This window comes from Benincasa hispida, chromosome 3, assembly GCF_027475165.1.
Source record: "Benincasa hispida cultivar pf3 chromosome 3, pf3_genome.v1.1, whole genome shotgun sequence".
NCBI lineage: Eukaryota > Viridiplantae > Streptophyta > Magnoliopsida > Cucurbitales > Cucurbitaceae > Benincasa > Benincasa hispida.
The window spans coordinates 48,608,904-48,636,215 of NC_143480.1; the positions used below are offsets into that span (position 1 = coordinate 48,608,904).

The 27,312-nt window shown below is 29.5% G+C and overlaps 2 protein-coding genes across 3 annotated transcripts; one reads left to right on the forward strand and one right to left on the reverse strand.

The window, feature by feature from the left end:
• Positions 1–18,881: 18,881 nt before the first annotated feature.
• SIS (E3 ubiquitin-protein ligase RLIM-like protein) lies at positions 18,882–21,759 on the forward strand. 2 transcript variants are annotated; one of them, XM_039026147.2, is made up of 6 exons: positions 18,882–19,390; positions 19,786–19,876; positions 20,491–20,666; positions 20,973–21,033; positions 21,122–21,175; positions 21,435–21,759. In XM_039026147.2, the coding sequence occupies exons 1-5, from the start codon at positions 19,259–19,261 to the stop codon at positions 21,136–21,138; spliced, it is 477 nt and encodes a 158-aa protein (XP_038882075.1). In that variant the 5' UTR covers positions 18,882–19,258; the 3' UTR covers positions 21,139–21,175; positions 21,435–21,759. The 2 variants fall into 2 exon arrangements, with proteins under 2 accessions (XP_038882075.1, XP_038882076.1); XM_039026148.2 differs by having other exon boundaries at positions 18,904–19,390; positions 20,491–20,654.
• A 1,879-nt stretch (positions 21,760–23,638) lies between these two features.
• Positions 23,639–27,280, reverse strand: LOC120073352 (rop guanine nucleotide exchange factor 7-like). The gene is made up of 7 exons (XM_039026146.2): positions 26,415–27,280; positions 26,213–26,329; positions 25,957–26,111; positions 25,293–25,367; positions 24,912–25,202; positions 24,476–24,832; positions 23,639–24,390 (listed from the first exon to the last, which is right to left on the reverse strand). The coding sequence occupies exons 1-7, from the start codon at positions 26,722–26,724 to the stop codon at positions 23,899–23,901; spliced, it is 1,797 nt and encodes a 598-aa protein (XP_038882074.1). The 5' UTR covers positions 26,725–27,280; the 3' UTR covers positions 23,639–23,898.
• Positions 27,281–27,312: the final 32 nt, after the last annotated feature.

The window sequence follows — 27,312 nt, forward strand, 5'->3', positions numbered from 1 at the left end:
TTCTTTCTTTCTTTCTTTCTTTCTTTCTTTCTTTTTTGGGCAATGAACAACAATTAACGCATTATATTTGTTGTAGAAATAAGGTTAAATAAATTGAGAAACTAAAATGAAATAGAATTTTTTTTATTCTAGCTAATTTTTCTCCATAAATTTTATTATCATTCTTCTTTTTCTTCTTCTTCCTATTGTTGCTCTATATTTTTACTATGTCGTGAATTTTTTTTAATTAAATCTCCTTCGACATCATAACAGCCAATGGAATGTCACCACATTTCTTCAATAGTTTCACTTTCATTTCCTCTAAATTTGGAGGATCATCAGAGAACAAATTTCTATTTTTCATTAATTCCTGTTGGAAAATGTTCCAGGAAAAAAATTATCATTTTATGGTTTTTTTTTGTTATATATTACATACTTTTCAACTACATACATACTTTTCGTCTAAATATTCTTAACACTCATTTGATATCTTTAAATTCCTTACATACAAATATTGTACTTAATGTAGACAAAATAATATTTCTATATAATCAACAACCCTATAACATACTTTAACGGTCATCAGTCTTATAGTAGTCGGAGGTAGTTGTCGGAGCTTAAAGTTAATCACATGAAGGTATATTGGAGTTGGTTGACGAAGTTTGTCATCGGAGGTGGTTTTTGAATCTCGGAGTTGGTCATCAAAGTTTGTTGTTGGAGTTGGTCATGCGAAGGTTGTAGCTCGGAGTTGGTCGAATTGTTGTCGAAGGTGGTTGTCGGAATCCAAATTTCATCGTCGAATTGTCCTCGGAGGTGGTTGTCGGAGTCCGGAGGTGGTCGTCGGAGTTATCATTGGAGGTGGTTGTCGGAGAAGTATGACATTGGCCGATGGGTGGGGCCGTTGAAAAGATAGGAAGAAGGGAGAGTTATGGTGAGTTGGTAAAATATACCAACTCAACTCCACCAACATTTAAACTTGGTATATTATACCAACTCAACTCAACTCATGTTGGTGAGCCAAACACCCCCTTATAGATTTATGTGATTTGCCAATAAATGTGTAATTTGACCGACATATATTTCAAATTCTTAAAAGATTACAAATCTATAGCTTAAAATCAATCTGTTTAACAATATAATAGTGTGGAGTTTTGAATATAAAATTGATAGATATAACATCTTGACCATTTTAACTATCTTCAAGTGGGGTGATTTATTCAGGTAAAAAAAAAGAAAAAAAAAAAAGAAAAAATTGTGCTTTATTATTGATTGTTTCAAATATAAGAAAATGAACAAACTTATTTATAAATATAGCAAAATGTCATTGTTTATCCGTAATAAACATTGATAGACACTGATAAATAGTGACATGTCGCTACATTAAAAATATTTCAAGCATTTTGCCATATAAAACAATTACCTTTTATTGTTGTTATTATTTTATTTGAACCAAAAGTTGAGTATGAATTATTAGAGTTTATGATATTAAAAAACACACATTGCTCTTAAACTTGAACCAAAATTTATCTTAAAAAATACCATGTATCTCTAAGATCTTGTTTAGTAATCATTTAGTTTAAAATTCTTAGTTCTAAAAAATTAAGTCAATAAACATTTTTTTCACCTCTAAATTTCTTGTTTCGTTACGTACGTTTTACCAATATTTTCAAAAACTTAAAAAAAAAAAAAAAAAAAAAAAAACTATTGAGAGAAAAATATGGTATTTTTCAAAAATTAAAAAATTATATTTATCAAATAAGACTTAAATATTTCTATTTAGATTATTATCACATCTAATAAACTGTTATTATAATTATTGTATTGACCGATGGAGTCACATAGGGGTGTCCCCTCGACTTATCATATTTTGAATATAAAATTTAAGTAATATATATATATATATATAACATCTTTCTTTTAGAATTTTGAGTGTTAGAGGACATAGTTTTGATAGTCAAGGGCATCTTGCTTATGTAAATTTAATTTAAAATCAAATTTTGATAGGGTTGTTAATGTAGTATTTGCCTAAAAAAGGAATTTAGTATAAAAAAAACTTTTAAGGTTTCTAAAAAAACAACCGCAATTTTTTCTAACATAGATATTTTTTTTAACTTATTTGGATTTACATATCATACCATTCACAAATAACTTTCAAATTTTTCTCAATCTTTGAAATTATTATACTTTTAAATCTATGTAATAAATCATAATACTTTTACTGATAATACTTTTGTAGAGTCTATATCAATATAAAGAGATATTTTAAAAGAAAAATAACAATAGAAACCACATATATCTTATATAGAAATCAATTTAGGAGAACTACCTATCGATTCTTGTCTAGGAACTAAAATTTATAAATATAATGATAATATTTAAGATAAAGTTCGTAGAGCATATTTACAACAATGTCCTTATTAACCTCATAATCATATTTTTCAATTCAAGAAATTTGAATCGGTTTCAAAACATGAAAACTGGTACAAAAGAGTTGTAATATGTTCCAAATGAGTTAATTTATAGAAAAATGAATATATATATATCTTTCTTGACATTTTTCTTGCTGTTATTTAATTACATAGTGTCCCCCCTACAAAGTTTCTGACTCTATCAGTTATTGTATATGCTAATAAGTAATAAGTTGATTCCATTCTTAAGTGATTTTCATGATAATTATGCATCAATTATTGATGGAAATAATTGGATTATTTTTGTTAGATGGAGAATATTAATAAGCCGTTGGGGTTAGACATGGCTCAAGCTATGAATTTGAAGTGAAATGTTTGGTTTGAATCATTATTTTAAAAAAAGAAATCTTATGAAGAAGGATAAACAAAAGAAGAATTTTATTTTATTTATTTTTCTTAAGATTAAAAATCAGAAGGCATATAATAGGCATCCATCGGATGAGGCTTTCAACTAAGTGGGTCCCTTTTTCTTTCTTTTGTTTTGGTTTTGGGCCCTCTTGAGTCACGGAGCAGATCAAACTTAGAACTTTCAGATTTTTTATATATTTTTTAATTTTGAAATCTAATGAATTCAAATTGATTTTTTTTAAAAAAAAAAAATCTTAGTTGTTTTAATTCCTTTTTTTTCCAAAAAATTCCTTTTTTAAATACCCATAGATTTAGAAGTGAAATTTAGGCCCGTTTGGTAACCATTTGATTTTTAGTTTTTGTTTCTGAAAATTAAGCATATTTCATCCACATTTCTTATAATGATTTTCATCTTTTCAATTATAATGGTCAAATTCTTAGCCGAATTACAAAAAAAAAAAAAAAAAAAAAAAATTGAAAGCTACTTTTTTTTAGTTTTCAAATTTTAGCATGGTTGGTGAAAAGTAGATAACAAAAACAGAAATTTAAAAGTAGAAATAATGTACATAGTCTTAATTTTTAAAGACAGAAACAAAAAATAAAATGGTTATGACTTTAGTTATTTGATTTGATTTATTTATTTTTAATTACTTCAAATTTTTGGAGGTTGGTTTTTGCCCTTTTGATATGGAGGATATTTTAGTCTATTTTATTATTTTAACTAATTTTCAATGGGGCCAATTTTACAATAAAAAATTGTTTGGCCTTTTTTTAATGGCTATTTAAATATTGTAACCATCTACTGCATCTTAAACTAAAGGGTCCATACTAACACATTAAGAAATAAATAAAAAAGAAAAAAAGAACACAACAGAAAGGGTTTTGTAAACTCCCACATCTCCCCCTCATCAAATGTTGATTATGCTGAGGTAAGCTAGGTAGGTCTTAAGATCTTCAAAGTTAATTATCTTTTTAATTTATAAATAATTTAAGAGTATTCTTCCTGTCAGAATCTAAACCAACTAGTTAAGATATTCCAAGAGCTCTTTAAAAATATAAGTCTATTATCAAGTTGTAATAGTTTATCAAAATTATTTTCACGATATGAGGTAGGATGTATGAGGAAAGACTTTGTTTCTATTTGAAAGTTGATCTTTTTAATATAATAAATATTGAGGTATGAAAATTTGAACGTCGAACCTAATGATATAAAATATATATCAATTACCTAGCTATATATAAATAATGGCATGTTTGAAAAAATGTTTAAGCACGATTTAAAGCTAGATGTTATCTATGTTGATTTGAAAATAAAGAATACCTCAATTATTATTGAATTTATGTGCATGCATGATAATACAAATGATAGGAAAAAAAAAAAAAAGAAAAAGAAAAAGTCAAATCCAACACGAGTATAACTTAACTGTGTTAGCAATTAATAGGTCTACAATTTGAATCCTCCACTCTATTATATTTAAAAAAAAAAATAATTATAAATAAATAAGAATTACAACCGCTTAAATATAATGTATTTTCACTGATCTTTTTTACTTTATATTGAATTTAGTTACCAAGTAGCTACCTTGCTAGTGCTCCCTTAACAACATTATTCTATTTGTGAGTTAAATATATGAGAATGAAATATTGGCAAGAAGTGAGACAAATTATGAATTTAGAAGTAAATATAATTTTTTTTATTTGGTAGGAAACTTTTCTTTTGGGTGAAATTTAGTCATAAAATTATGCAAATCTCAATAAATTTTATCTCCAACGGCTCCTATTACAATGCAGTTTCACAACAACCTATTGTAACAGATCTAAACATGTATACATATAAATAGATCTAAACTATAACAAGATAGATGATATATAATCTTAAGATTGTAACATATCTTGAAGATTGTCTTCAAGGATAAGTCTTCTAGTCCTCTCTCTTTTTTAAGATCATGCTTATTTATATTTTGTTTATCCTGCATATTCTGTATGTTTTTTCTCCATTCTTCATAAATTTTTTTAAAAAAATTTGAAAGCACAAGCGTTTGCGTGCTTCCGCTGAAGAGTTCAATTCCTTTAGTAGGGTTCTCTAATAGTGTTAAGGGTTTCAAAATGTGGCATCCTAATGAAATGAGATTTATAGTCAGCAGAGATGTTACTTTCAGAGAGAAAGAAATGTTTATGAAGAGGGAAGAAGTTGCAGTTGAAATCTCTAAGTACCCTATCAAATTGAAGTGGAGAATCCTAATACATCACCCATACATTACAACCCCCACAGTGATTCAGGTGAGGAAGAGGTTATCACAGGTGAGCAAGTTGAAAATGTTGAAGCTCAACCTGATTTGATTGAATACTCCTTAGCTAGGGATAGACAAAGAAGGGTGATTGTTCCTTCAGCTAGATATATTGAGGCTAACTACATGAACCTAGTTTTGGATGCTACTATGGTCCCAAGGGACCAAGAGTCAACTACTTTTGATGAGGCAGTGAGCTACCCTAATGCTAGAAGTTGGATAGAAGCAATGAGTGAGGAAATACAATCACTAAATGTGAATAACACTTGGACCCTAGTTCCTTTTCTTAAAGGATGCAAGCCAATAGCATCCAAATAGATCAACAAGCTAAATGAGTGTGTGACAATTTATCAGAAGCCTAGATATAAGGTTAGACTTGGGGCTTTACACAGAATGAAGGCATTGATTATACATAGTGACAATTTATCAGAAGCCTAGATATAAGGTTAGACTTGGGGCTTTACACAGAATGAAGGCATTGATTATACATAGATATTTTCACAAGTGGTTAAACAGACCTTTATCAGACTCCTATTGTCTTTGGTTGCTCAGAATAACTTTGAATTAGATCAGTTAGATGCCAAGAACATCTTCTTACATAGACATCTAGATGAGACTATATATATAGTGCAACCTAAGGGATTTAAGATAAAAGGGAAAAAGGACCTCTAGTCTATCTATGGACTTAAACAGTCCTCTAAATGTTGGTACAGAAGGTTTAAAGACTACATAGAGAGTATTGGATTCCAAAGATGTACCTATGACATATGTACCTATGTCAATTCATCTTCCTACAAGGACAAGGTATATTTACTTCTCTATGTTGATGAAATGTTGTTAGCTGGGAGCTCTAAAGAAGACTTAACTCATGTCAAATGTCTCCTAAATAGAGAATTTAACATGAAGGATATGGGTCAATCAAGAAAGATCCTAGAGATTGAAATCACCAGAGACGAAAAATCCTCTATCCTAAGCATTAGTCAGTCAAGCAACTATGAAAAAATTATTAGAAGGTTCAACTTATCCAATGCCAAACCTGTGACTATCGCTGTAGCACATTATTTTAAGCTATCTTCAACTAATTCACCTATAGAAACTGACATGGAACACCTAAAAAATATGCAAACAGTACTTTACAGCCAAACAGTGGGTAGTTTGATGTACTTGATGATCTCAACAAGGCCAGACTTCTCCTATTGTGCTAGCTTAGTAAGTAGATACATGTTTAATCCTGACAACAGACATTGGAAGGTCACTAAATGGATACTTAGGTATCTAATTTGGTCTAAGAATCCTAAGCTAACCTCCTCGACCCGCAACAGATAGAGGAGGATTTATTCAACAGAACACTCAGGAGACAGAACTCGAACTGTATGACTACTTTGACTTTCCAGGAGAATTAGACAAGAGAAGGTCCTTATCGGGCTATGTTTACTTATATGGCCCTAATTTGCTAAGCTAGAAAGCTAATTTACAGTCGATCACAACATTATCTACAACAGAAGCCACATCTAGTAACAATCATCCTCAACCTTTTGCCTATGATTTTCCTCTTCGGTTTGAGCTTGCAGAGTAAATAAAACCCAACAAAAATTTAAGTTCAAAATAAATGATAACATCATACAAATGTAAAGAGAAAATCATAAGCTAATACTTTATAGTATTTGACATTAATTATATAACTCTTGTATCTTAAGTTTTTAATAAATTTGATAATTAGATATCATATTGATGAATGAGCAGGTACAAACTTCCTAAATCCTAAACTTTAAATTCAAAATGCAGACTTCCTAAACAAATTCAACTCAACTTTACACTATAAACACAAATAATTATTACTTACATACCATTATTACCAATTCAACTCAATACAATTCTACGTGCGAAACACGTCCACAATAACACTTGATAAAATTTGACTATTTTTTTTTTTGAAAAAAAGGCTAGAATGTTCCACCTCAACAGGTTACCTTGATAACTTGATAAGCAAAGAAAGTAAGAAAAAGAAAGGGAATCTTTAGCACATGGTTAGTGCAGCCTAAAGTTGGAAAGCCAAATTTAAATTGATCAGAAAAATGATGGAACTACAAAAGGTTAAATCGGTAGGGTCGTTTCTAATTTGTATGTAGTCTCTAGACTTTCCGGTGCATTCTATTTTAATTGAACGTATATATTAAATCTTAAAACTTTTTTAGAAAAATAACCATTATTCTTTCTTATGGTGTGACCAAACATTTTCTCAATACTACCTTACTCAAATAAGGTTGCTTAAGTAGATGCCTATATCAACATATCCAACATTAGCATAGCTCAACTAACATGAATTTATACTTTTAACTTCAAGATCTAAAATTTGATTTCCTCACTTCACATATCGTAAAAAGAAAAATATTGTAAATGTAACATATCTAATAAAATCAATTAATTTTTAAAGGTTTGAGGACTAAAATAGATGTGTTTTATAATTTAGAGATCTTAGGTTTGAAAAACCTTATTACTGTCACATAAACAAGTAGAAATATAAATGAGAAATTAAAAGAAAACAACAAAACTAAGAAACACAAGAATTTATACTGAAAACTCTAAAACTAGATAAAACCTACATCCTATAACAAGGAAATCCACTATGTGAAAAATATTGTCATAATCACAAAGAGATCTCTTACTATCCCAATTGTAAGAATACTCCCTCAAAACTTTTATACCACTCACACAATTTTTTCCTATTCTCTCAAATTAAAGAATACCAAGAGGAAAATTTATCACGCTTGAGGCTCCTCGTTTCCTTGAACCTTTCCAATTTGGAACAACTACCTTATAATATTTTGTCAATATCCTACGATATATAATTGGACATAGATGAATTACTAACAACGTTATCAAAGTTGAAATACAAAGTCGATTATAATTATATATATTTAGGGGGTGTTTGATAAATGGGTATAAGTTGTTAGGTTGTGTGGGTATTTATTACCCATGTTTGTTAAGCCCATAAAGAAAAACGATGGGTTATTAAAACCACATTTTTTACCCACTCAAAACTAATGATATTTTCATTTTCTTCTCTCTTCCCTCATCTTCGCCATTTGGATTCTCCCCAGATCTGATATTTTTTTTTTTTTTTTTTATCGTCAAACCTTTGGAACGTCACTTTACAAAAATTTGATAAGAGGATTTGGTTCATTATTTTTGTTGGATTTCTTCCAATGATCGATCTTATCTTGTGTTTTATCTGAGGCCCTCACTGTGTTATATTATAAGTATCGAAAAGAACATATATTTGTGATTTTTTTTTAGAAACGGCTACATGTTTAGTCATTTCATATTATTTTTGTGATCTTATGAAAAATGTGACTGTACATCACATTCTCACCATCATAATCAAATAAAAGGTAATTATCCTAGGTACAATTTCAATTCCAAATATACTATCCATATTATATAAAAATAAATGCTATGATATGTGAAATAATAATGTTAAGTTAGCAAGATTCAATATATAAACATACAATATACCAATTAGTAATTGGGATAATTACCTTCAATATATATACATGCATTCAATATATATATATATACAATATAGAATATACCAATTATCACAGTTTTTGAAAAGAATATATGAAAAAAAATCTATTATGTTCTACAAATTGAGAAAAAAAATCGAGATTGTCCAGTTTATATCATAAATAATTTGAAAAAATACATGTATATTTGAAAATTAATCAACAATAACAAAGCATAAAACTAAAAAATAAAAGAATGAATTAAAAACAAATAGAAAAAAATAGAATTAATCTCATTCACAAAAAAAAAAATTGCATTAGATCCTCTTACTCGACTCAACTCAACTCTGCACAACAAATATAAACAATAATTACTAACTCAACTCAATTCTACAAATAAATACAGACAATTTAACTTCCTAGATAATTTGACTCTCTAGATAATAATTATCAATTCAACTCAACCCTCTAACATCAAACACACCCTTAAAGATAAAGTCGAAGATTCAAAATGGTATACCTCCACTAAATTGTAGTGGGAAAGAAATGCATTTTTGTAGCCGCATTTTCTGTTATTTATTTATTTTTTACAATTCATAGAAGTAATGAGTGAATAGGATATAAAGTCCAAAGTTTCATCCTTTTTGGCGAAGGGTTTGATATGAATTATGTGGAAAGGCGGCAAAGGATGTGGCAATAGATCAGTCACATACCAACCCATGCGGCGACCCTCAGTGGCAAAAAAACCAACGCCCTCGCGGGCCCTCCCCTGTCGCCTACTTTTTTCATCTTTCTCCTTTCACACTACTTATCATTATAATAATATTATTCATTCTCTCATTTTTATCCCACTCTAATTTCTCTTTTAACTTTATCTTATCCTCCTTTTAATCTCATTCACAAAGGATATGTGAGGGAGATTGCAATAATATCTTTGATTATTATTTGTTTTTTAATCATTTAACCCACTTTATTCTAATTCACATGTATTCTCCCTATCCATTTTAATATTTATCCATTACATTTTTTTTTTTGTTCATGCATGGTTTGAAATATTCATGAATTGGATTGAATTAGGTTAGATTAAAAGACTTTTTAGACTCAACCCAATTATTTAGGTTATAAATTTTTTCAAACCAAATAACCCTTATTAAAAATTGAACTCAACTCAACTCAACCCAATCATAAAATATTTTGGTTGGATTGGTTTGAGTTAATCGATTCATTTATTTAAAATTTTGTTCTAAAAATAAATAAAATGTAAATATGTAAAAATCTAATTTAATTACGTAAATATGTAAAAATTTAACTTAATTATTTTTCATATATTGAATTAAGATTAACAACTCAATTTCAATTTATATAGTGAAAATTTTCTTTCTCAAGTGCAAAGAAATTACTTTTAAAGTTGTTGGAGAATAAATTATTCAAAAAAATATTAGAATTAAAATCAATATATATATATAAATAATTGTGTTCTAAGTAATAAAAAAAATATTTTAAAGTTAATAATAAATTCGGGTTGGTTTGGATTATATTAGGTGAACCCATGAACCAACCCAATCCATGAAATTTTCATTTATTTGAACCCAATCCAACCAAAATGAGTTGATAACTCAACCCAAACCGCATGGATTGGATTGAATTGGATTGATCGATTTTTTCCGATATCAGATTTTTTGAACACCTCTAATCCGCGATTTGTCTTTCTTCAGACGCATTCTCTATATTAAATTGAACTCATCTGACATTATTAGGGTCAAACTCTCATATTCTCATGGACGAAATTATTAAGTTAGCTCTGCTTGTGAATATGGCCTCTTTCACTTATTTTCTTAAATCTAGTAATGTGTCGCCTACAGCTTAGCGAGGGTTGCTTTTTGAGATGGTGATTTTGAGATTATTTATTTTATTTTATTTTTGTTAAAAGTCTCTCTTCTTCCTCTAAAAAAGGCATGGTGGAGGGACGTTGAATATGCCCAGCTTTTTGAGAGGGTTGCTTTTCAAATATAGCAAAATGTCATTGTCTATCAATTATATATTGTGATAGAAGTATATCACTGATACACAGTGACAATTTGCTATCACTAATAGACTTCTATCACTGAATCATAAAAGTTTATTGCGATCTATTACAGATAGATAATGATATTTACCTTTTAAAACAATTACTCTTAATTAATACATATATTTAAAGTTAGGTTAATTATCATTTTAAAACAATTGATAGATAAAAATGATGACCAAGACCAAATTAATCAAAATAAACATTTTGGGTGCATTTTTTTTAAAAATGTTATACTTCTAAATTTGAAATGAGTGAACCATATGAATGGGTTTTTAATTGGATCACATTTGAGTTTGAATGGTAAGAGATTTACTTAGTACACCCACTTCATTTAATATTTCTGTGAAAGGATGAGAACTCATTTATAAAAGGACATACACACTAGAAATATGTTTGGACTTTTTTATCCAATGGACCATTTTTCACCAAGATTTCATACAGATCACATGGGTTGAATCCATTTGCTTGCCTTTTAAAGCTTCTTCATCCAATATAGCATTGTAATTAAAATTTATTTACTTTTCTCTTCATTTTGCTAGCTGGTCCTTCTTCAGCAAATCCACAGTTTGAATTAAAATTAGGACCAAACATAAAATATATTACTTAAAACTTCCTTCTCTAATTAAATTCGAAGCTTTCATGTGAATATCAATGTGGACGACTTATTAATGATGTATATAATTAATTTCCCTTTATTTCATTTAAAATTAAATCAAAATCGCTCATATAAAATTATTTTTTCTCTCAAAATCTCATCAAAATAGTACTAAGAACCATTAGAAAAATCTCTCATTTTAATGTAAAGTCACTACTATCCTTTTGATTTTAATTTTTGCACTTAAAAAGAGTTTTAAACGTGTGAAAGTTATGTATTAATAGTTTTAAAAAAAATACTCTAATTAACAGAGGTCTAAATTGATTATTACATGAAAACATTCCAATCAAGCACAATGAAAGAGGAGTTGTAATAAGGGAGGACAAACTTTGATTTAGAGTGCCAAACAATAGAAGATTTGATAACAATATTTTGGCTAAATTATACGAATTACTCCTAAACTTTGTGCTTTGTATAAATAATATTCTTGAACTTTCAAAGATTTCAAAAAAAGACTCTTAAACTTCCAAAAATAGTTTAAATAAATAAATAAATATCCCTAAACTTTCAAAAGTTTCAAAAATAACCTTAAACTAAAAAAAAAAAAAAAAATACCCTTACTTTTATATGAATCGAAACCTTTAATACCGTCGTAGCTCTTACTTCTCTATTTTTCATTTTTTTTCTTCACCTCTTCTTCAATATCCTCTAACTCCCCTTTTTGATGATTATTTGATTTTTTTTATCTAAAAAAATAATAATAAATAAAGTTGCACGCTTCACTTAAAAGTATATATGAACTATAATAAGAATAAAAAGAATAATAGAACCTCCAAGTGATTTAAAGACTTAAATATTTTAATAAAGGTGTACATTAATAGTTGAGTATATGTTAATGGTCAACTACTTTTTTTTATTTGACTATTTATCGTTATATTATGTTTGTGAGAGTTTGATTTTGAATTTTTGTGAGATTTTATGTTTTAACTTAAAATTTTTGTGTTTTATTTTGGTTGCTCAGAAAAATTGTGTAAGAATTGAAAAAAAACAAGAGAAAAATGAGAATATCTATATAAAAAATGGAAAATATATGCATAATATATTTTAAAATTGGTTCTTTTTTAACGTGCTTAAGAAAACTTCAAAGCAAGTTATCACCATACTAAAGGTAGGAGAATTTTTATTTTTTTTAACTTAGAATTATTTTTGCAACGAGATATTAACAGTTTTTATTCATGTACTAATGTTGAGAGTATTTTAAAAATTTTAAAGTTTAAGGATATTTTTTAAATGTTTGAAAGTTTAGGAATATTTTTTAAACAAAACTTTAATAGTTTCCACTAAACTAATGGTACAGATATTTTTATTTTTTTAAAAAAAAAATCCAGTATTATTGAAACTTTAGAAAGTTGAAGAATATTTTTTATACAAAATATAAAATTTAAGGATAATTTTTATAATTTAGCCTAATATTTTTGAAGACACTAGTAATGTTTTTGTAGTTACTAAGAAAGACTATTTTAAGGGTATAAATTATTTTGGGATTTTTCTTTTCTTTCAAAATTCAAAATTCAAAATCCAAACATTTTAAAACTTAGAGATTAAAATAAAATAAAACTCAAAACTCTTTTTTTTTTTTTTTATAATGAAACTCAAAACTTGAAAACTAAAACTATATCTTCTATTTTAAAACACCTATTTTTTTCAAAAAATAGAAAAAGAAAGAAAAAAGGAATGAAAAGTATGAGGCTTTGGAATTTGGATACATGCATTGGAAACTGTCAATTAAAAAAAATGGTGAAAAGAGGTTTGGCAGAAAATGAAATATGGCGTTTTCCATTAGAACTCTTCAATCCTTTAACTTGTAGTCTCTGCAACTCCTACTTTACTGTCCATCTCTCACATGAGAGAGAGAGAGAGAGAGATGTTTTCCATTGATAGTAGGGACGTTCGGGGAAGAGGATGAAGAACAAAAGACATTTTACTTTCATGGGCCCCACAAGATCATAAAGATAACCTCATCTCTCGTCACACAATTGTTTTATTTTATTTTTTTCCCTCAAAAGAATCATAAAATAATAATTTTGTCCTTAAACTATTGTTTATAACAATTTAACCACTATACTTTAAATTTTATAATAATTTAGTTCTTAAATTTTACCATGTAATAATTTAGTCATTATACTTTAAAATTTGTAATAATTTAGTTCCTATCGTTGAAATTAATGATAAGATTTCATGCATAGATAAACTATTAAATTGATTAGAAAGTCTACATCATAAAATATTAAAAATTGATATTGAATTTTGATTAAATTTTTTACATGAGTGGCTAAATTATTACAATTTTAAAAGTATAAAAACTAAATTATTACATAATAAAATTTAAAGACTAAACCGTTACAAAATTGAAAGTACAAAGACTAAATCGTTATAAATAAAACTTCAAGTATATAATTTTTTCTTTCTTTTCTTTTCTTTACCATTATTATTCCTCTATTTCTCTTCATTTATTTCTTCCCATCTACACATTTTACGAACCTTATAAATTCATAATTAATTCGTTTTTAATTTAATCAATTGTGTATTAATTAATTAGGAAGATAGAGGTTTCAAAGTTCTCTTTAGTTGAATTGAAAGATTTATTTTGTATGTCTCTTATGAAATACTCGACCTGTTGATCTCGTTTTTTTAGCATCGCAGGGTAAAAATCATGTCAATTATTTTATGGAAATATTTGAGTATACTCGTGTTGTCGAATTAGCTTATCAAAATTTAGTTCTTTAAAGCATTTTGGAATGAATTCATATAGATAAAATTAAAGCTTATTTGGTAACCATTTACATCATGTTTGACAACCATTTAATTTTTTAAAATTGTCTATGTTCTTTCAATTTCTTACAATATGATTTGTATCTTATTAAAGTAAACAAGTCGAATTCTTAGCTAAATTTCAAAAACAATTATAAGTTTTTAATTTTTTTTTTTTTTTTAGTTTTTGAAATCATTGGTAAGAAATAGATAACAAAGTAAGAAATTTATAGGTGAAATAAATGTTTATAGGCTTAATTTTCAAAAAATAAAATGATTACAAAACGGAGCTTTAGTTTTAAATTTTAAAAAATTAAGTTGCATTATTTCCACCTATAAGTTTTTTTTATTGTTTATTCTCAATTTTCCAAACCAAGTCAAATTTTAAAAACTAAAAACATGTAATTTTTCAAAATTTGTTATTATTTTTAGAATATGACTAATAATTGAAGTGTTTTTTTTTTTTTTTTTAAGAAACATGAAAATCATAATATGAAATCTATGAGAAAACAAAACATTAACTTCACAAGCAGAAAACTAAAAAACAAAATTGTTATCAGACATTTTAGGTTAAGGATTGGTCATCCACCTCCCATGTCTGGTGAATATATGGGTGGGGGAGGAGGATACAAATATGATATTTAAAAATTTTGATTAGGTATAAATTCCTTTTTGCTTTTAAATGATAATAAATAGGTATTTTTTACTTCTAAAACAAGCACAACTAACTACCATATAATTATATTAGCGACAATAAGATTTAAAGTTAATTGTGAATATCACATGCAATTTATCAAGAACTTCTAAAACACAAGATTGATTTTCAATTTTTATTTTTTTTAATGCATGGTTTATAATAGATGATTGACTTAAATGTATTAGACTTTTGAATGTGAGAGGAAAAATTACTAACTTTCATTAAATTCTCCCAAAATATATATAGAAAATGAATACTAATAGAATATTGTTATAACTAATAAGATGCTAATTAAATATATTAGTCACTAATTGATTTGTTTATGATGTAAATATTAATGGTTAAAGTGAGCTTCGTTCAACAATAATTAATTAGACATGCACTCTTCTTTTGAAATCAAAGTTCGATCTTTCATTCATACAATTATTGTAACTCAAATAAATAATCTAAATATTAATCATGGTAATTCCATGCCTTTAAATCAAATTCCAAAATTTTCATTTTATGATAATATTGGGTCATTATTATCTATTACCCTTTTATAATGGTTGTTAGTTTTTGCCAATTGTGTTATTTTATATCACCCAATTTTTTAATCATGGTTTTCATCTTTTCTCTAAATAATATATTTGTATTTTAAATCATGATAATATTCTTAAAACGTAGATAAAATTTTTTTAAAAAACCAATAAATACGCTTACTTTTCTAAAACTAAAAAGAAAATCAATGGATACGACTCTGGAGTGAGATTTGTTTCATATGTTCATTGGAAAAAAATTAAGAAAATAGCTAGTTAAATTAAAAAAAAAAATGAAGATTTTATTTTTGTCATGTTCTTAAATGTGATTGGTAATTAAATGAATATGATTTTTTTTTTAATTATTTTATAGAATTTGCTTTCCCTCTTGGGAAATTCTTGCAAACCTCAATTATATAAAATTAGAAAACAGAATAAAGGTTAATTTTGTGATGAATTTTTAACCATATATAAAATATCAACCTTCATCGCGGTTGTTGTCGTGTCGTCATCATTATAAACCTCTTCATTTTTAACATATCTATATACTAGTTGAACTCTACTCAATTTGACATTCACATTTGTTTTATAATTTAAGATAAATTATAGTAAATATAATGATTAAATAAAGTAAAACCAATAATTATCAAAACTTTTAGACAACTACATTTGCAATGATCTTCATAAAAAGAAATAAGGTGTAATTTACCTGTCATATAATTGTAAATCAAATGTTTTTTTTTTCCTTTTTTTGCTATTTTTAATCTTATTTTCTATACACTCCAAATTCAACCTTGGAAGGAAAAAAAAACCATCCAAAGACAACGAAAATAATTAAATAGAAAGTAAGGAAATAGTTAAAATTTGACATAAATTATTGTTGAAATAAAATATAAAGTTATTAAGTAAGGTAATAAATTGTCATAAATGATTTATGATTACTGTTAGATGATTAACAAATAATGAAACAGCTTTGATATGGATGAGTGATTAAGAAGCATGAGATGGATGAATGAATTATAAACACTATTAATCAATAATGTTCTAATACAATTTAAAAGGTCAAAAAAATAAGAGAGATTTTATTAAATAAAAAAAAAAGAGAACTATTTATTGAAATAATAAAAAAAAATGTCATATATTTGGAGACTTCGAAAGATTAAAATTTTGTTATCTTGTATAAATAATTTTATTTTTCTATTTTAAAAAATTTTAAAAAAATAATGACAAAAAGCACAACCCAAATGCCTCTCAATGATTTAATAGAAGCTAAATAAAAATTCAAACGAGAAAGAGAATATCTTTTTTTTAAAAAAAAAAAAAAAGAAAGTGAAAATAATATTTTCAGAATTGAGATTGAAAAACCAAAACGGTAGTAACGTAGGGCCCACCTCAATGGAAGAAAATTTTATATCGACCTCCTTTGTGGACGCAACGGAGAAATTGAACAAATTTTCTTGTAATCTAGTATTTGTTTGGTAGACTTACTTTTAGTGTAAATTAAAAAAAGAGTTTTCTTTTGATATTACTTATTCACTATGAAGTATAGACACAGATACGGCTATACAATATAGATACGATCAGATATGACGATTTATTAATTTTTAAAAAATTAAAATATGAATAGGATGCGCCATTTTTTTATAATTTTTTTAATATATATATTTCTAAAAAGCGAGGATAATGATACGTAAAAGATATATTTTCTTTTTCTTTATAAAAAATCTATGATATAAATAAATTTAGCATACAAGTTAATAACAATAACACAAAATATAATACAAACACTGAAATATAATACAAAAAAAGACAAAATCTAAGATGTTGAAGTATAATAGTTAATGAAATGCAATAGAAAAGTGACTCATATTTTAAAGAAGAAGAAGAAAAATATTAGAGGGAGAAGTATGAATATAACGAAGAACTTCTTCATTAAATTGTTGAAGATATCCAAATGGTTTATATTTTGGTGGACTTTGTGGGGACTCAAATGTGAAAATGGAGATTAGATGATTCTAGTCTAGGCTTTCGTTATTTATTTATTTTTCCTTTTAATTTTGGACTGAGTAGTGAGTTTTTTTGAATAAGTTGCCTAGTTTTAGATTGGGAAAAATTAGATGAGTTGCTTGTCTTTTTCCTTAAAAAAAATATGCATAGAAATAGATATATCAAATCGCGTGTTAGATACGTATTTGGGAAGTATATCGGGGTGTCTGATATTGATTTTTTGCCTCACATGAAGTATCTATACTTCATAGCTTATTCAGTTTCATAAAAGTTTTAAAATTACATTCCGGTAAAAATTTTGTACAGCATAAACAGAGACTCATAGATGTGTGACGATAATCTACAATTATGTGGTAATAACTTTTATTCTAAATTATTATCACATTGTTTCACATCTCAATTTCACACTATTCTAACTTTTATTGTGGTAAAAATTTTATAAAGCATGTTGCGGGGAAGTAAAAAATGGATTTTATGACTTTTTTTTTTAAAAAAAAAAATTAGAGTAAATATCAATTTATATCTTTAAACTTTGGAATTGGATTAGTTTAAACCCTAAACTTAGAATTGTATCAATTTAAATCTTTTAACTTTGAGAACTGTATCAATTTAAACCCTGAACTTTTTATAAAGGTATCAATTTAAAATCTCGAATTTTTATAAGTGTATCAATTTAAATCTTGAACTTTCATAAATATGTCAATTTAAACGGGTGAACTTTTATAAATGTATCCAAACAAAGCATAATGGAGGATTTAAGTTGATACAATTATGAAATTTTAGAGTTTAAATTGATATATTTATAAAAATTCAGAATTTAAATTGATATCATTTTTAGTTTGAGGTTTAAGTTGATACAATCCCCAAATTTCAGGATTTAAATTGATACAATTATTAATCTAGAGTTTAAATTGATACAAAACTAAAGTTCACAGGTATAAATTAAGGGTACATGAGTTGGGTTGGGTTAGGAGATTTTCTGGATCAACTCAAAATTTCAAGGTTTGTCGAGTTGGCTACCTGAATAAACCCAAATAGGGTCACAACCTAACCCTTAAAATTCGGTTGGGTTGAGTTGTTAGGTTATTTACTTTTTTCTTTTCTTTTTTTTTATTAATTTAAAATACTTAAATTTGGCCATATAACATATTAATAACTAAAATTTCATAAAAATCAAATGTTAAATATCAAATCTAAGATATCTATTACAAACTTAAAAAAAACATTATATATATATATATATATATATTAGAAATTTGATTTGGATTTGGTCAATCTAAATTTAAAAATTTGTAACCTGAACTCAACCCAGTCCAAAAAATCTAACCCAACCCTTACAATTTCGATTGGATTGTCCGAATTGTTCGAAATGTCGGATCATTTGAATACCCTAAAATTGATATTTTTCAAAAAAAAAATTAATTGAAATTTGTTATGAAAAAAGGAAATTGTCGTTATCCAGTCTGGGATGAACCGTGGCGGAAAATGATTGGTAGTCATTGTGTGTCCCACATAGAGGACTTACGACTCCACGTGTCATCGTTCCAATTAATTCATTTGACAGGTTGAAATATGAAAGAAATAAAAAGGAAAAGAAAAAACTTTACACAAGGAGAGAGAGAGAGAGAAAGAGCGAGAGATCGAGGCAAAATGAGAAACTCGCAGAGATTTTGAAAGAGGTTTTAGTTTTGATTCTGTTTTCTCCATTTTCACAAAACCTTCTTTTCTGCCTTATAAATTGGTGGAACGAACTGGCAGTTTCATCATCATCATTTCAACTCTGTTATCCCAGCATTCACGTGTTCTTCCCTTCTCTTTTCTTCTCTTTTCTTCTCTTCCTCTGTTTTCCTTCCCCATTTCCATTCCTCCAGAAACAACTCAAACCCATCAATCTTTCTTCCTCCATTAAAGGGGTTCTTCCAAACCCAAATTTGATAGAAGGGCAACTCTGTTTTTCATTGATTACAATCAAAATGGAAGGGAAAAAGCATGTGGGTCTCGGATCCTCTTCTTCTTCTCTCACTACTGACCTCTTTGGCTCCAAAGAGACTTCCTATTCTTCCACCACTGGGATTTTTGGCTCTATTTTTGCACCTTCTTCAAAGGTTTGTTTCATTCTACCCATTCCTTCTCGATTGCTATCCCATGATCATTGATTTTCTGGTTTTTGTTTGTGTTATTGTTCCTTTTTTATTTATTTATTTATTTTTATTTATTTTTGTTTCTCTTTCAGTTCTCTCCATGGATTGTGATTCTTCTTGTTCTTGTTCTTGTTCTTGTTTCTAATACTCTTTTTTTGCCCCCTTTTTAAATGGGTTTTGATTATGTTAATGAATTGAAGCAAATTTGTGATGATTCCTCAATTGATAGCGTTTATTGACTCACGCTTGGATGCATTGCTTCCCCATTCCCTTAAAGATGGAGCAATTGAACTCTTCAATTTATATCTAAAATTGTTAATTAAGAATTTCTAAAATTTATATCTGTTTTACTTGTTCAGGTTTTAGGGAGAGACTCTCTGCTTTCTCAGACCAAAGAGGGAGAGAGGGATTCTGTAAATGAGCCATGGATCCCCAACGCTGAAGCTCAAGGTTTGTTTATTGTATTGATTATCTATTCAAGAAGAAGCTTGAGCGTTAGGCTTCTTCTCTTACTTCCACTTTGAGGCTCCATCTTCAAGATTGGTTGTTCTACTTCTTGTTTTCTTATGGTGTTGAATTGATATATTGAATTTAAACTGGTTTCCTGTTTCTCATATGACTTTTTTTTTAAAAAAAAAAAAAGAAAAACAGCTGATAGCATCAGAGGATTATGATTTTGAAGCTTTTTCTATTGTGTATAATGTTTCAAGTATTTCTTATGCCATGTTCAAGGATACAGAAAGATTTTTAAATGTTTTCACCTTAAGAATTCTGGAAGGTGTTTTTACCTAGCCATACTTTTAAAATATGGAGAAAATATATAAATGGGTTCTTAGAGAAATCTTCTTAGAGGAATTTTAGGATATAATTCACAACCAAGACTTGACACTTGCAAAATCCAATGACTTGGAGCCAGTTTCTTTTTGCTTACACATGAACTTGGTTCTGAAAATTGCTTGATATTGTTCTCTTCAAAAGATATCCATCTCAATAAGCAAATCGTTGAGATCTAAATTTTATTATAGAAATCTTCCTTATTGATATCTTTTTTTTAATCTCTGCAGATGATACTGCTAATCATACACAAAAGGAGAGTCCGGAGATGAAGAATAAAGATATGAGTTCCATTTATCAGGATCAGAGAGCACAACCATGCCATCTTAGCTCATCAATCTATTATGGTGGCCAAGATGTTTATACTCATCCTCAGAATTCGTACAATTCCGAGGTGAACTCTGCGGTTAGTGTATTCAATACATCACTTTATAGTTTAGTATCTTTTCATATAGCTTAATTCCTTGTTTACTTTCAGATTCAACGGATTTCGTAACATTTCTCTTTTTGTTTTTATTCATTACTTCATTTTCTTATGTAAGTTGACTATTTTAAAGCACTAAACATGTTAGTACTCTTCTGTTTGAAAAGTACTTGGAATGCTTTCCCCTTGTTCAAACAGAATGGTAACATATATCTGAATAGACACTAAAATTGAGTATTCTCTTGCTCCTAATGACCTGCTTTGACTTACTCTGGTGACATGTTTCAGTACAAGAAGGAAGGGGGAGAAGATGATTCTGGGAGTGCTTCAAGAGGAAATTGGTGGCAAGGTATGAAATAGAGTTGCTGCTTATGAGAAAAATATTGAAAATTATCTTTCTTTCAATTACTCATTTCATTTCCGATCCTTGTTTGCAGGATCTCTCTATTATTAGTGCTAGATCACTTGCCAAGGTTTATATACTTATTAAGGTATTTTTAGTTTTAAAATGTTATGAACTAGGTTCTTACTATTTTAGAAACATGGCTGTCATTATTTGTTAGAAGCATTTGGCTGCCTAATCAAAATTGTTGATTCTGATCACCACCGAACTCCACAGGCTCTCCTTAGAATTTCAAAGTTTCTTTTCAAATTATCATTCAAATTTGTTTTATTAATACCATTATTCTCGACTTCATCTAAGATGCTGAGGTTGAATTGTAGATTTTTCTGTGACGGTTTAACGTGCAGGTACATAGGATCATAGAGCTGCAGCACTACTTCTACTTCACCTCTTATTGTATGAAGCTAGACGATAGCGAGATCGTTGTGAGAAAAAGCTGGTTGATCCATTTTTCCAGCCAAAACAACAGAATCTCTTTCAAGTTAATTATTAGTAGTTTTATAGGCATCTTTCTCAATTTTACTGTAAAGAATGCTACTGCTGCTGCTTCTGGTGTTTGTTGTTTAAACCTTGGCGTTTTTAGCATAAAGGAAATCTGGGTTGCTGTTTGCTTATTAGTATCATATTGGAACTTGAATCAAAATCTTGAATATATATATTTCGCTCTCAGAATGATCGGGGATTGTTTGGTTAGGTAGTTCATGAAGCTCTCTCTGGTTTTCTCCTTGTTTTCCTTAGAAAGCCAAACAAGGCTGAAGCAATATGAGAAGTCAAAGTAGTTGGGAGTGTCATTTTCCCATCCTTATTCAAGAGTTAAGGATATCTTGACAAAGTTGGATGGCCAAACCAGTCATTTTCTTTCAAGGAGTTTTTATGGTCTTGCTTTTCCAAGGTCGTTAAGTTTGGCCGTTAAAAGGGAAAATAATTGAAAAGATGGTGGGATGGGGACAGAGATTCTGCAGCCACAATTCTTGGCAATGTTTTGATCTGATTTTTTTTTTTTGTTTTTGTTTTTGTTTTTTTGATGTTACTTTTGGTTCTCCACACCACTCATAATTTAGATAGTAAATAATGTGCTAACCAACAACATCAATGTTGCGTTTAAATGAATCTTATATTAATTTTTAGTTACCTCTATTTCGTTGCCTTTTGTTTTGTTCTGTTAGTTTTAAAAGATGAGTTTCTCCCTTAACTTTCCGTCTAAACACTTCGATCTAAATTAGAAAAATATTTCAACATGACCCTAGCTAAATGTGGTTTAATTTTTTCATTTTGACAATCACTCCATAATCGTTTTAAAACGCTTTTTTTTATAGTCAATCCAAATAAGTTTCAACACTTGAATTATCTAGATTTGTATTAATTTCATTCTGGTCCTAGTTTAACACATTAGTTTTTCTAGTTTAATTAGTCCAAATACTTCAAAAAGTTGAAAACTTCCTCCTCAATTTTGTGTTCAATAAATTTGACTAAAAATAAGATACCAATATAGTTATTGTATTTGAAACGGGTTCTATTCTAGTCCTACTCTTAAATGTCTGAAATTTAATATCTATTAGCTTTATCTTTACAAATTTTGGAAAGATTTTTAAGAAATGATCAGAAATAGCTCCAAAATGTTTCCTCCTTTCATAACTAGCACACTAGCACACTTTTTGAAAAAACGTTTAAATAGTTTTTCTTGGTGCTTCCAGGTCGAGATCGAGTCCTGAGATTTTAATAAAAAATTAACCTTTTCGTCTTATATTCGAATTATCGATTCTTTTGAGCTTTACTGGTGGAATCTCGATTGGGATGAACATCGAGATTCTAAATAATTTTTCCAAATCTTACCTAATCTTTCTCAATTCTTTTTCAAATTTTAAACACTAAACTTTGTAAACTCAAATAATTTTGGAAGTAGAAATTGTGCATAAAATTTAGTTTTTTATTCAAATCATGGTGATCAATCTCTACTAGGTTAAATTACTTCTTAAAAAGGTGTTCTAAGCATTTGAGTATTATTTTTGATAATTTTATTTGGGTAATGTTTTATCTTGAATTAATTATTTTTATTATTATATTAATTTCAATAGAAAAATAACTTACAACTAAGAATAAATATTAATCTTAGGATGAGACAACATAAAGACTAAGTTTAAATCTTTCACTCCGTATTTTGTTTTGTATTTTGTTTTTTCAAAACTATCTGGACATGTACGTATATGAACCAGAACTAAAATGAGATAAGTCTTAAAAACTGTATGAAATGTAAACTTTATATTTGAGCTCATTGGTATGAATTCTTTAATTTTGGTTTGTATAACTTTTTAAAATATAAGTTGAATTATAGGAGATTTGGGCATAACCAAATTATTGAAAGCTTATCTTTACTATTATAATAAAGAAAATGTGGTGCCCTTAGATTTATTATTTTATAGGATTGAGTGGCAATGTCCCATAAGACAGTTGAAGTGAGATTGGAAAAATTCAGATTCTGGTACCCAAAAAGTTATGTTATGCCATTTAAAATCTGGTACCTAAACTCAAATGAGCAGCTTGCAAGATTGGATTTGTAAATGAAAATTTATTTTCTTTATACTTTCACAGTCAAAACATAGGTAAGTCAGGAAAGAGATGAAGCATTTGATTCCTCATATTGACAGTCAATCACACCTCATCAACACAAATACAGCCCAATTCTGAAGATAAACCTTCCCCAATTTCAAATATACATCCTATGCCTACAAAAAAAAAATATGCAGAAAAGTGACAATTCAAGTGGAAAAACAAACCCCATGAATCTCAACTTCCTCAAACCAACCTTGGATTTCACTCTTCCACAACCGATCCTTGTCTGGGTGAGCTTGCTAATCCTCCCCTGTACTGAGAGGCTTGCCTGTCGAGTTTCGAGTTTGTGGTCGGCTCAGCTTTTTCAATTTTATTGCTGAATTCTTTTCCTCCTCTTGCTTCCACACTAAGATAGTCGGTCAAAACCTTTTTTACTCCAAACCCACGCTGGGGAATCTTGGTGCTGGGAATGAACGGTGACCTCTCTCCCTTTGCAGGGCTGGCTGTTTGTGCAGGTGAAAAGCTTGGAGTGGCAAAGGGTGTTTTATATGGAGTGCCAGAGACGGGCACTGGGAAATGCAATGGGCTGTTCTTGTGAGAAATCACACCAAGTTTGGATATAGATGAGAGTTGATGATCGGAATGCTTTGTGAGATCATCCACGTAAAGCAAATCATCGATACGTGCAACGACATTGAATGCTAGGCTCTCTAAAACTCGAGAGTAGCTCTCTAAGATGGATTTCCCAACGTCCTAAATGAAAAAAACAAGTGTTATCTACTCAAGTTACTATGGGTTAATTGAGTGGAAAGTTGAAAGAATTCTGGTAGGGACAGACCTTATTGTACTGAATCTTGCTCATATCTAGGGTTGTCTGTGGAAGACCGGGAAACCGTTGCTTCAAGCAAAGTAGTAGAGTCTCTGCTCTCTCTGCAAGCAACTCCCTTTTCTCCGAGTCGACCATCAGCTCCTTGACCATTTCCCACGATGATTTTGAACTTTGTTTGGTGGAGTTAGTGGCAGGTTTTGAGTTTATTCTCTTCCGCCAAACATAGATTGAAGCCTCAACCCGATTAGCAATCTCTGTAGCTTGATGTTCAGAAGACATTTCAAGGCAGTCAAGCAAACATTCAGGAGAGAAGTGATCCGAGGAAATATATCGATATATAAGATCTCCCAAACAGGCTCTTCCATTCTGAAATCAAGTAGGATCAGAGATAAGAAAATCACATTGCTTTGGATATCAGAATCATAGCAATTTTTGCATCTCATACCTTCGGTAAGGCTTCGAGATATGGTTCAGGAATTTCCAGATCAGCCAGAGTTGTACTGTTAATTGCCATTGCAGCTTTTAGTATCTGGTTTGTACTCTCCCGCTTGTGTTGCAATTGCCTTCTTGAGTCTTCATGGAGACCGCCAGGAGGAACTCGAGGAACAGGAAGCCACCATTTTTCTTCTTGACGCTGTAGCACTCTTTTCAAAGAGGAAGACCCATCAGTCTCATGAGCCAGTATCCCTTGATCAACATACCAAAACTCACAATCTTCAAAACTATCTAGTATTTCCTGCAAATAATTTGTTTTACCAAATTTAGAACAGATCTCACAATTGATTGTATTGGAACACAGAGATTAGTGAATGTTGGTGAATCATACAAGAAGCATATTGTCCAGTTTTCGAAGAGCAGGAAGATTTACATAGAGATCTGAGCGTGGTCTGCACGTCATAACCTGCAGGATCATAAAACACCATCAGAAAATCTATGCTTTAAAAATACAGGAACATTTAAATTATTCCCTTTCACATTTGGTTGCAGTTCTGTTCAATAGATATGATGGTATTGATAAAAAAAATCCAGTTCAAACAGAGAATCCAAATTAGAGAACTGATTACTAAAGGTTTTGGCCTGTGTTGGTACAGATTTTGCTAAAATCGAAGCAATTGGATATCCAACTCAGACCTATATGCCATGACCAAGCAATAGAGACACTCTAACACTCCACCTTTGTCATATATTCCATATATCACACTAGATAGATATCATATTCATGGAATATGATTCACTTTTAAGATGCCTTGATGGTGAAATGGTAGACATATGAGACTCAAAATCTCCTGTTAAAGAATGTGGAGTTTTGAGTCCTCTTCAAGGCATAATGTCGAGAATACCCGTTGTATTAGTATTAGCATTTAATCCTAAGACAAAAGCTACAAAGGCAGATGAAAGGCGAGATAAATGAAGCAGGCAATTCAAACAGGCAGAAACTTAATTCTCAGAAAACAAAAGCCATGGGGTGCTCGTTCGAAGTCATTCCATACCTCAAGCTTGCTTCCATCAGGAAACGTTTGCCAAGTAGGCGTCAATTCGACAATGTGATCACTAACACAAAGAAGCCAATCCATCTCCCTTCTCCACATAACTTTCTTTTCTGATGGAAGGGGTTCTAATCTCCATAGTTGCCCAAACAAAGTGGCTATAACAAAACAATGGGGAAGGGAAGCAGCATTATACAATCTGAAATCGAGCCCAATTCTAGATAGAGTTCGGGCAATATGTAAGACAGACAAAACATACCACAAAGATTTGTAATGGCATTAGATATAGCCAATGCTGTACAAACCCCATTTCCACATCCTGACATATCTTCTCCAAGCAACAGTTTTGAAAATCTTTCCTTCATCATCTCAATCTCTATAACCCCCATACAACAGAAACAAATTAATATAGTTTTTAAGGAGAAACCCCAGAAAGGAAAAAAGGGTTTAATCTAAATTACCTGATGATGAGGATACTTTCTTCTCCAGCTTCCTATTATCAACATGGTTTTTATCTCCATTAACAACACCATTAGTTCTAATACAATCAGGTACCTCAACTTTTCGAGTAGACCAACTCAATGAAGAAGGGGAAGATGAATCCTCAGAACCACTATGACTATGCTCCTCGAGCCCTGTGGTTTCTGATGTAAGAAAATCAGAGCTGGAGCTACTCTCACGCCCATGTTCTTCAATCAAATGGCCAAGCGTCTCATTTTCAGACACAATGTCGCCAATGCTTTGGCTTTTTTCAATCACACTCTCCTCCATTACAACTTCCCCTTCTCAGTCACAACCATAGCACAAAATCAGAGCAACCCACTTCGATTTCACCCAGTTGAAGCCTTCTCAAGCAAAACCCAGCTCCCAAACACAAATTGCGAAGGAGATTCCAAAACCCAGATAGCTAAATCAAAGAAAAATGGGGTTCTGAAATGATATGGGGCCACTCTTCGAAGGGTCGATTTCGCTTTATCCAAAAGGTTTCACCTCAAATCAACCATGGCTGATAATGAAAAGGGTATGTGTATGTATAAACGGTGAAAACAATGAAAGGAAAGAGGTGGATGAATTTAAATGGAGGTGGTACTCATGATTACTGTGAGTGGGATCAAACACATGAAGTTGGAAAGACAAAGAGAAGCGGTGTCCGCCATTGATATTTATGAGAGCTGGACAGAGCATCCATGGTCCCAAAACTTTAAGCAGACACTAAGATGGCGGTGATGCGGTGTGTGTTCAAAGACTGTGGCCTTTGCTTTCCTTAAACGAGGGTTCTTGAATCATAGATGTGGGAAGTGGGAATCACAGTGATTAAAATAACTTTTGGGGTTTCAAAATTATTTTAATTTAAAAATA